Below are 11,344 nucleotides of genomic sequence, written 5' to 3'. Positions count from 1 at the left end.
ATCTCCTTACTGAGCTGCTTCAAATCCCTTCTCCCCTCACAGTAGCCCGTTAAAACCAACTGAACAGTCAGGAAAGCAGCTTGGTGAATGAGCCCTAAACAATCTTGCACCGCAGTTTCAATCTGGACTTACTCCTTTCCTCTTAAATAGCTTTTATAGAAACTTTTATAGAAAGAAAGGTGCAGTCCAGATCTTGCAGAGGCACACCTGGGATCCCTTGTGCCCTTAGCAAGGAGTTGTATCGGCAACCCACCCCACAAAAATACCACTATAGCCACATTAGAATTTACTACATTTTATGTGACCCAAGTACACAAAGCTTCCGGAGTGAGGTCAAGAAGGGTGAAAAGTTTGCACAACTTTGGGCCATGGTGTGAGGATGGGAAGCATCTCCTGTGTTTGATCTCCACCACGATAGAGCTGTTGTGTTGCAACACACATAAACATAATAAATTCCAGAGTCTGATAGATCATTTTTACGCCCTCAGCATGGCCGGTTTCACCAACTCCTAGGTACGCTTTTGAGGCCTTGGGGTATTTCTGTTCAGAGTCTCACACTTCAAGCAGGTGTGTGTGTGTGTGTGTGTGTGTGTGTGTGTGTGTGAGAGAGAGAGAGAGAGAGAGAGAGAGAGAGAGAGAGAACGGAACTAGAATGAGGTGTACCGTGTAAGAAATACATGTATTTTTGTTATTTATATCTGCCTTTTCCTCCAGGGAGCTCAAGGTGGTATATAAGGTTCTCATCTCTATTTTATCCTCACAGCAACCCTGTGAGGTAGGATAGCCTGAGAGACTAGGTCACTGAGTGGGAATCAGAACCCTGGCCTGTGGGAGAAAAGGCCTAGGTGGCAGGGAATGGGAAGCAAATGTGTTTGTTTCCCTTCCTTTGCTTCTTTCAAGGCACCCATATCTAACATACTGCTTGGAAATTCTGAAGGGTTTTAGTCAGATATTTGTGAAATTTCAAGTAGCCTTGAGTCCACACAACAGAGAAAGATATCAATATAAAAACACATAAAGCTTCATTGTGCTTACCCATGCTCTACACGTTCAATTGGCAATATGCATCTTGAAGGCAGAGAACAAATTATGCAAACCACTGTTTGTATTTGATTAATTTATTAGATCATGGACACAGACTCAATTCTGCATCAGCAGACGCAGTTACAATTTTAGTAAAGACAGCACCACTTACTGTGGGTCAGGTACAGTGTCTTGCAAAGTATTGAAATAGTAAAAGAGAAGGAGGCACTATCAAACATAGTAGGTTGGGAGCAAGAGTAAAATCCCTCCACCCTCTCTTCAACCGGCCTCTCAAGAGGCTTCAGCAGATACTACCTTCATGTGTTAAACCCTCATCTCTACGGAAATGACGAGGACTAGTCATTTCCCCATTAAAAACAAGGATAGGATTACTGTATGATGAATGATATGGATTTAGGAGGGAGAGGAGCTGGCCTCAAAAACAAACATGCTCTGCAGAGTGGGCAGGATACTGTGCTGTACTGGAAGTCTCAGGGTATGTCTTGTAGCACAGTTATTCACTAACCCTTCTCACAAGCCCTCTACCAGCAATTTTGTGAAACAGGGGCATACAGCTGCTGCTGCTGCTAACTCAAATCTTAAACAACTGCCCTCTGCAAATAAGCCTTAGAGGAAACTGGCAGGAATTGCTCTTTGGAGCTCCCATTAGGAAATAAATTCAGGAAGAGGGATGCTTAGTATAAAAACTGATCACGTACTCCATTCATACGAGAATACCGAAACCGTCTGTGCTTATTGTGATAGCTCACAGTTCATGGAATTTAAGACTCTCTCAAAGCATTCTGACCATTTTAACGGCAAAAAAACAAACACCAAACCGAAGGTTTTAAAAAACACCAAGGGTTTCTCCAAATGCCACATCAAGAACATCTTAAGAGTTCTCACAGTTGCTTATCTTGTAATGGGATAAGCAAATTGTGTAAGAATGTTATAACCCTCACAGAGAAAGATGCCTCACATGATTCTGCTTACAGCAAACGACTCAAGAATCCTGGGATTCTTCACTTGCAGGCAGTCTAGATGAAGCTTTTCGAAACCTTTACAAAAGCAAAGCAAAGGTCATGGGGCAAATGAAAGGGCAGCTTTATCTTAAAGGCAAAGGGTAGACTTGAAACAAAGTAACAGTGCAAGAGACCAAAATTCTAGTTCTTGAAACCACAAGAAGTGGCTCTCAGTAGTGTTTCTTCACTTAACAGTAATGATACTGTTAAACCAAAGCTTAACATAGGATACAGAGTGCATATAAGCTTGCAAGAGACGAAAGATTGACCAATATCCCACACACACAAACCCCCAATGGGAGCCACCTGAGGATAAGGCACAGCGAGTGAAACTCTGAAAACTTGCTATTCAACAATGGGCGTGTTGCACCCTCCACAACAGCCTCTGCCCTGGCACACTCATGCACTTTCACACTTCAGTTACAATGGAAGACTAGTAAGAGAAGGGCTGGGTGTGCACACAAGAACTGAGCCAAGATAACTCAAATCCTATACCAAGAAATGTGGAATTCTACAACCTATTATACAAATTTAGCCAATTTGCATGATTCTGTTTCTGCCCCATTTTCTATTTCTAATGCTGCTAGTCATGCGTTAGTGTCAATGAACCACACAGAACAATGAAGGCTTCTCTTTCCCTTGACCACCAGTAAGCTTATCCAGCTGTTCCACTGGTTAATATTCCACTAGGCACTGCACACACGTTTTCAAGCACCTCTTGTTGGCTACAAAGGACTAGAACCATTTTTGACTCCCCAAAAATGGTCCAGGTCCATTTTCAGAAAACAGAGTTCTGCACCAGGACATGTGAGCATCTCCTGCACTTCCATGGAATAATGGCACACACAGTACTACTGATTCAGAGCTGTAGGCAGCCAGTCCTCTGAATTTGCATCTCCAATATCGTGCAGTTATTCTTGGCAGCATGTGCGTCTTTCACAGCTTCACAACATAGAGGCTCCTGCATGTCTGCATTGTGCTGCTATGTTCTATCAACCCAGCATCCAAATCTGTAAGGCAACCGTTTCAGGAAACCAGGCAGATGAGGCCCAAAAGCTGCAACCTGCATTACACTCTTAAGATTGGTCTTGTCCATATTTTCCATATTAAGCCATAGTTAAAATTACGGTTTAAATTACGGTTTAAACCTTGATTACCAATCATTGGTGGTTTGGAGTAAAATAAATCAAGGTTGTGGGTTTCGACATAATGGTAAGCCATAGCAACACCAGGAGTGCAGGAGCAAACGACCCGCAACTTCAGCAGTGCCTAGTAGCACACTGCATGTTCACATTAAACCACAGTTTATTTTAACTATGGTTTAATATGATGTGCAAATCAGGCCACTATGCATTTTCTTGCAGCTAATCCTGGAAAAAAAACACTTATCAATAGGGACAGCTGTGGAAATGAAATCAAAACTGGTATCTTGATCACCATTCCTGAATCTTTGTTCAGAGAAGGAAATATTTGGAACAATAAAAACTTATCCTGGACTGTTCTTCAAGATGTATACAGAAAGACACATGCTTCAGTCCTCTTTCTGAAAACAAAAACAAACAAACAAAAACCCATGCCAGAAGATGACCAGGCTGAGCATGGTTTTTAACATACATAAACTTTTTCTAGAAGGAATTGTATTCAAATATGAGATTCCTTCATCTGCAGCCTGAAATGATACAGCCCAGGGGAAAGAAACTTCATTGCTTGATTTTGCTAAAAACAAAACTAACTGCTAAGGGTCTCCAGGCATAAAGTATGTCTGCCACCTTCAGCAAAACTCAAATACCTTTTGGCAGAGTCAATGATTTGGGAGAGCAAATTTGAGGTTTTCATCTTGGTAGTGGGTGATGCGAGTTTCACATTTGTGGTTTTTAAAATGCTATATAAACCTGGTCTGAGGTTTTAGGACAGGATGAAATAGGAAAATGTCTCTCTGTGTGCCAGTTTCCCCTTGTACAAACACGCCTGGTCAATAAGGAAATGCAAAGCCCCCCCGTCCCGCCCCCCCCAGGCAATAAAAACAGATCTAACATGGGGAAAAAGGAAGGAGGAAGAAAGCAGTGCTTTGGCCCAGAATGTGCAAGTATAACACAGGTGCCTCATTTAAGAAGTTTTAATTCCACTGCCATTTTGAACTTAGGAACCCCCTTCACAGTTGCTTCACAAAGGGTTTATCTACGGGAAGCTAACATTATAGGGAACATAATCTTTAATAAAAATTAAACACACACATCAAAAATGCACAGTGCATTTAACTTCTCTTCCCAACAAGCTCTGCTGGGTAAGACTTAATTTTCCTCCAGAAGAAAAAAGGAATTCCTCCAACCAAGCATTAGCCCTCAACATGAGGGACTGCCTGGTCATTAACATAAAAGTGGATGAATTTCCATCATCGTTAAAAAAAAAAAAAAAAAAAAGATTAAGTAGAAGGTGAGGGAGCTTTTGTAGTGTATGGCCAGCAAGCCTACCTTGATCCTATATTACAAACTTTTTACAACATACAAAATAGATCAATATTTATGATTATAACACGTATTTCCCAACCCGCAAGTTATTCAAGAGTAAATATACACAATAATTATAACAAATCTGGTACCAATCACATGACAGAAGTACTGTGTAAGGCAAAAAAAAAAAAAAATCAACAAACCAGCTAGCTAGCTAGGTCTGATGTTATAACCATCTGCATCCAGTAAAAACAAGAGCAGGGGCCAAGAAGATGACAGGAGTTCTGCTTCAGTTTCAGGATCAATAGTGTTCAGCACAGAACGGGGTGCATCTACTTCTGGGAAGCAGTGTAGCAGTGATTTCAGAGCAGGCCACCACGCATGGATACAAAGCCACACCAAGAAGAACATGTGCAATCTACAGCTGGAGTGTATTTCTTGCTTACTGGTAAAAAGGCAAATGAGAATGCCACTGCTCTGACCTCAAGCCCCAAAACAAGCACTATGAGATCTCCCTCCAAGGGCAGGCCGGGTTTTCCGTGCTACAACCAAGACACCTAGATTGCACAGGTGACACTTCCACAGGGGGAGCAGCAAGCACCCCAACCGTCACGTGCACAGATGGCAACTCTCCTCCTCCTCCTCGTGTGCAAGAAGCACCGAGAACATGATCATCTGTGTACAAAATATATTGCATGAAGGGGGCTCTCCAGTCACCCCCAACCTTAGCAGCTACTTTGCTGGAATGGATTATTAACCGCCACAACGATAAACTCCAAGTTAGGAGTGATCAATTTACCGTTTAAGCATTTGCACCCACCGGCTGGGGGCTGCTGCTTGGAATAGGACTCATAACCAGAGCTGAAAGCTTCCCTATCTGACTTCCTTCCGGTGCCTCAGGGTGGGCAGGCAGCCGGGACCCACTCAACCCTCAGCACAATGATAAGCCACCAAAACACGCCTGCTGCCAGAGGGCATTAACACATAGGACCACTCCTTCTCAAAGCTACCCACGGCTGGAGGAGACAAGATGGGGCTGTGACTTCATTCGTGGAAACAGTAGGAAGTGATCTTTCTGAAGAGGCAAGACAGTCAATGTCACAGTCTGAACAACTACAACTACAACTTGGGGCCTAAAGTGCACTCTGCCCTGCATGGCCGCGACATTTGCGCCCATGGCAATGCCACACATGTGGCAGTAGCGACTGACAAGATTATAATCGGCATGATTAGGAGTCACAGGGATTTGTACTGGAATGTTAGCAGCCGACACTCAAGGGAAAGATGACAGCTTCAGATCTGCAAGACAAGGAGCGCTGCAGCGATGGAGTGTAAATGTGCACCCTGAATTTCACTTGTGCTACCATGGATGCTGCTACATTTGTATAGCTTTCCCCATTTAGAATTCGCTCCAAGCGATGCTGTTTATACTAATTTTCTCCCCTCCTCTCTTCAAGTTAACCACAATTTTAACGTGTTAGTATGTAGTGTCTGCATTCGAAAACAGAATAGCTATTTCAGTCCTTCTAATGCTCACCTCTTAAAAAGAAAAAACCCAGAATTCCCCACTTCGCAGGCATTTCTCCGCCCTACGCTAGGCAAAGATCAGTTGCTTCAACCTAGGCCAGAGATCCAAAACAGTCCTGTTTGGCTTGCGTTTCTGGAAAATATTCACTGGACCCTTGATCTTGAGCAGTTGTTGTTTATGAACTGGGGTGGCTCTTCCCTCCATGACACAAATGGCAGGGGAAATGAGAAACCCACACAGATCTGCAGAAAAGGGTTCTCACCCAGCTGTGCCAAGAGACGTCCTTTTAAGTCCAGGTGTGAAATGCATAGATGGAAGTGAGTAATGGTAAGTTTGTCCGGGTTCTTGAAACAGTTTGGGGTTTGGGGGAATCAACAGCAGGAATGTATTTTTTCATGCAGGTTTCTGAGGGATGGGAAGGGAAGGGAAAATCTGAGAACACAGGTCCATTTTTTTGGTGCTGTGGAACCATGCCCAGCTGCTGTTTTTCACCTTGGGATGGGAGGCAGAGGAGGGGCCCCACGAGTAGCTGAAAAAGAAATAGACTGTTAATGCCACAGATGCATCACCATAGGAAGTTAGGCTCTACAAAGATGCTGATCACAAAGCAAAAGAGATATTTATCATTATTAATATTAGTAGTAAGTATACCACCCTTCATCCAAAGATCCCAGGATGGTTTACAACATAAAATAAGAACAAGGATAGTTCACAATAGAAAATCAGACACAAAATACAAAACAAAACAAAATCAATAACCTCCCAATAATCAATACGAAGTTTCCACATTGCTACCACTATCCCTAGGTAGTAATTTTGCCAGGGCGAATGAGGTGCAGATCTCATTAGACCCACCAGGCCTCCCTGTTTGGCCCAGGAGGCTATTTTTGCCAAGCTGCATCCACCTGCCCTACACCTGACATCAAGTGCAGGGCTCAGCTGAAGGGGCTTTGCAGGCACTACTGATCAGCTGGGACTGCAAAGCCCCGTACCAAGTGCTCAGCAAGGCCAGGCTATCAGCTGACAGTCAAGTGTTTTGAAATCCCTTGTAAAGTGCCATGCAAGACCTGTTGGGTGAAAAAAGGATGACCTTGCACCACTGTGACACCAGGTGACTTACAGGTGGATGGATCTGTCCATCTATAAAACCTGGTCCACATGGGATGGGGGAAGATAATAATTTGCTGCACTAGCCAAATTCAGTTCCCCACCATTGCAAGATGCAGATTTGAGTTTAGCAAAAAAAACAAAAACAAAAAAACAAAAACAAAAACTGAATCATATTGAATCATAGAACTGTAGAGTTGGAAGGGACCCCAAAGGACATCTAGTCCAACCCCCTGCAGTGAAGGAATCCTGCCCACAGCCATCCCTGGGTGGGCTCAAACCACCAACCTTCTGATTAACAGCCAGACATGCTAACCCGTTGTGCCACTTCAAACTTGCACATCGTTCTCATGTTTTCCAGGTAGCTAGGCTTCTGCATCTTGTTCAGCCCATTCCAGCAAATCCTTTGCCATGAAGAGCAGTGAGTCATCACGTTCCCACCCCCAGGGCTCCCCAGTCGGTCTGCTTCTGCAGCTGCTCCTGTAACTACCTCCTGCATTCCCTCTTCTTCACAAAAGCACAATGAACTTGGACAAGTCTAAATCAGAACCAGTGTTAAATTTATGCAAGACTGCACAGTTTGCATAATTTGAAGGCCCAGAAACAGAATGAAGGAATTGTTGATGTTTTTAAATAAAACCATCTCATTCGTAATGCTGGCAAGCCATATTCTCAGTCCCACGGAATTAAATTGCTTATCACAACTTGCCAAATTTTCAAGCATGGAGCTGAAAATAGTTTGCTTTATGAACTATCAGCCAGATACCTGGGAGACCAATAAGCAGATGTGAGCCAAATCAGTGCTCACCTCTATTCGTTTTGCTGGGATAAATCTTCTGGAAGTGCTTGAACTCTTCTGGGGCTGGGAAATCTTCCACTGGATGAAAGGAGTATTTAGATTCAAAGTCATCTGCAGAAAAGGAGGAAAATAAGGCCTGAAAACCATTTCTGGTCTGAAGGATTCCCACTGCCCGACTTTTCGCATCCATAAAACCCTGAGGCTGGAATGATGGCTAAAATGGCAAAACATGAAGCAGCCCCACCCTGAAAGTAAGGCTAGGGGCCGCTCTCTCCAGGTGCCCAATTTTGGTCACCATTATATGCAGATGACAGACTGAGGGCAGAATCCACCAGGAAATCAGAGTCACCTGGTAATAAGAGCTTTGTGTAGAGTGTCAGAATGGGCATGAGTCAGCATTTCAACATTCCTATAGATATACCTATCTATATATATAGTTTGTGTCACTGCTTCTCCAAGTAGCTGTTTGGGCATTCTGTACAAAATGAAATGTACCTAAAATAACTGGTACAGACTATAAATAAAAGCATCCAGTGGATATATAATTCAAAGCATCAGATGCTTAACAAGCTGTCAACACCAAAAGGGAGAGAGCGACTCCATCTGTACACATGCTAAGCCAAACCCAACGAAGGGTAATAAAGGAGTTCCCAGAGAACTTTGCATCTCCTTTTCCAGGTTGCTAGAAGTGAAGCCACAGTTTGGCTTAGCTTCAGACATTTGGTCTATTTTGCTTCAGACCAACCATGAGATGTTAGCAATGTTTGTTCTGCGGCTGGACACGCTGAGTTTGTCTGGAGCAAGAAAAGCCATGAACCCGAATTTAGACATAGCATTAGGGGAAACCATGGCTTAGCTCACAGCAGTGCAGCATCAGCAGGATGAAAGGAGGAGCAAAACTGCAGCAATCTCCTCTCTGGGAACCCACAGGGTCACTCATTCATGCCAAGCCATAGTATGACTTGGCAGCCTATGCTAACACGTCTATGCCAGTGTCTTTCGTTTTAGAGCTGCTTCCTAAGCTTGCATGAATGAAGTTTCATCCCCAACACACACGCTTCTTCCTGGCTGATCACAGTATTTTTTACAGCCACCGATACCAGCCAATCCAGCAGAAGTATCGTAATTCTGGGCAGGTTGGTTTTCCTTTGAATCCAGCGCATGTCTCAAAGCCAACTTAAATGCACCTGACACCTATAATTTAAGGTAACAGCAGGTTCTTTCTACTCACCTCCTAAGAAAGACCTGACAGTGGAAATAGAGTCCCGGTGTCCATTTCTCATGGGTGGGGGAGGGGGAGGAGGTCCAACTGGCGTCCTGGTGGGTGGGGGTGGGGGTTTCCCACGGCTCGTAGGGTCTGACGTCCCGTGCATTCTGTAGGGTGGGGGAGGCGGAGGCGCATCTCTACCGCCATTTCGGATCATGGGTGGTGGCGGTGGAGGGGCTGAAATGGAAATTTGCCAGGTCAGGATTTCATGAGCTAGCTTAGTAGCCAAAAAAGGAAAAAGCAGAGTTCCCTAGGTAGCCAAGCAAACAGCCCTAGGCCTTTCATCAACATCATTGACTCTGCAGGCCCTTGACAGCCTTGTCTTTTCCTTGCGCCTGCTATATAGGGTTCCGAGTTTCTTTTCCTGACCTCCCAACTCTGTTAAGGAATTTTCTTACTTACTGAAGAGGCTAATTCACCTATGTGACTCGCATGGCGAGTTGTAGGCTACCAAGCCCTTGGCAAGCATTGTGCGCAGGCTGAAGTGACTGATCACGATGTACCTGCACCAACTATCCTCTCTGCTTCTTTTTGGGGGGGTTGCAGCTGCATGGGGAGTCATGATCTGAGCACAAAATAGGCTGATCAGATAATTGTGCTCCACAGTAACAAACACCCCACACTAAACAGGTTGGCTTATTTGTAGGGCAAGAATGTAATACCTGCTTTTTGTTGTCGCTGTTCCGAAAAGCACACACGTCTACTAATTAATGACCAGCTTTTTAATAACTATGAAGCTGTGGGGTGCTTTTTAGCAAATCAGCTGTTAGGAGGGCAAGACATACTCTTCTGCACAACATAGAAAACTAAATTTGATCCCACATGTCTTGGTAGCAAAGACTCTCCCCGTGAAACTTGAATTTATATTCCAGTCTTCCAAGCACCACTAACATGCTATGGTGGCAGTACCCTTTGTGCATGATGCCTGGGATGGGGATGGGAAAGCTGGTCCTTTGGGTGCTGAGTTGGACTCAAAACTCCCATAAGCCGTAGCCAGCATGGCCTACGGTCAAAAATTGGCCACAACTTAAAACGACGGAAACTGTACATCCACACCATCATCCTTGTCTTTGTACAGCTCTTTCAAGCCTTCAAATGTTTCACCTGCAGATTTAGGAGGAGTGACAACTCTTCGCTGGCATCCATCTACCTTGGGAGACAATGGAAGAAGAGTATGCCTTTGGGAACAACTGAGAACTGTGAATTTGTGGCTTGGCCAGGTGACACCTAGCAAGTTTGTGGCAAAGGTATGGTTCAAACGGAAAACTTCCTAAATCACAGCTCACTCGTAGCTGCTATGCTACAGAGCATGAAACCAGGCCATTCCTAACCTTCTTAAACCCACCGCATACACATCCTGGCACCAAGATTGGAGACTACGGACAAAGTGGCATTTTTTCCCCCTTGAGAGATTAATGAGAGGCTGTCAACGCCAAGACCACTTCCAGTTTTTCACAAACAAGGGCTAGGAGATGCTCTTACCTGCGCCCCGGCTTGGAGGGTCACGGGCAGGAGGTGGGGGCCGACCGCTCTGTAAAGAAGGGGAGGCTGAAGGGGGCGGGGGAGGAGCCATACCCCTCCCAGGCCCTGGTGTCTTTCGATGCAAGGAATTGTGTCTCTGCGGAAGCTCGGGAGCGGACTCGTTGGTGGGGCTGGCGGGGCCGTTGGGTACACCGGGGGGTTGGCGGTAAGGTGGAGGAGGGGGTGCCAGAGACTGGCCCTGACTGCTTGGTCCCGTTCGGATATTCACTGGGGAAGGGGGCGGCTTGATAGGGGGAGGAGCCGGCGGTCCATCCCGAGTCCCTGGGTGCCGCTGTCCTGGCGTTGGTGGCAAGGGCTTTTCGCGGTTGTAGGAAGGTGCTTTGCTGCTGTGCATGGGAGGAGGGGCAGGGGGTGCGTTGGCTCGGCGTCCCGGGGGCGGAGGCGGCGGAGCCGATGAGCTGTGTTTCATGCCGGTGCTGCTGGCGGTATTTGGCCGCGAGAGATCTGGCAAGGAAGGTCTCTGCATGCGCGGAAGTTCCGGAGGGGAAGCCCGGCTGTTGTCAGCGTCATCTTGGGGCCAGCTGCTGGTTGCAGACACCGGGGGCCGCGGAGCCGCTGATCTGGACCCAGGGACCTGGAGGCACTGCTTCCCAGAGGGACTTTCTG

The 11,344-nt window shown here is 45.5% G+C and overlaps 1 protein-coding gene across 5 annotated transcripts in view; it reads right to left on the bottom strand.

The window, feature by feature from the left end:
* Positions 1-1,102: 1,102 nt before the first annotated feature.
* The window catches only part of WIPF2 (WAS/WASL interacting protein family member 2), a 30,818-nt gene continuing 20,576 nt past the window's right edge, over positions 1,103-11,344 (bottom strand). For all 5 annotated transcript variants that reach the window (XM_083583274.1, XM_083583276.1, XM_083583277.1 and 2 more), the window contains 4 exons: positions 10,679-11,341; positions 9,161-9,373; positions 7,939-8,040; positions 1,103-6,552 (listed from right to left, as the gene is read on the bottom strand). In XM_083583274.1, the coding sequence (XP_083439400.1) occupies positions 6,512-6,552; positions 7,939-8,040; positions 9,161-9,373; positions 10,679-11,341 (1,019 nt within the window). In that variant the 3' untranslated portion in view covers positions 1,103-6,511. The remainder of the gene's footprint in view (positions 6,553-7,938; positions 8,041-9,160; positions 9,374-10,678; positions 11,342-11,344) is intronic.

This window comes from Podarcis filfolensis (genome assembly GCF_964270895.1).
Source record: "Podarcis filfolensis genome assembly, chromosome: 13".
Classification (NCBI taxonomy): domain Eukaryota; kingdom Metazoa; phylum Chordata; class Lepidosauria; order Squamata; family Lacertidae; genus Podarcis; species Podarcis filfolensis.
Note: the sequence above shows the minus strand (reverse complement) of the source record. Positions and strands in the feature narration are given on the sequence as shown.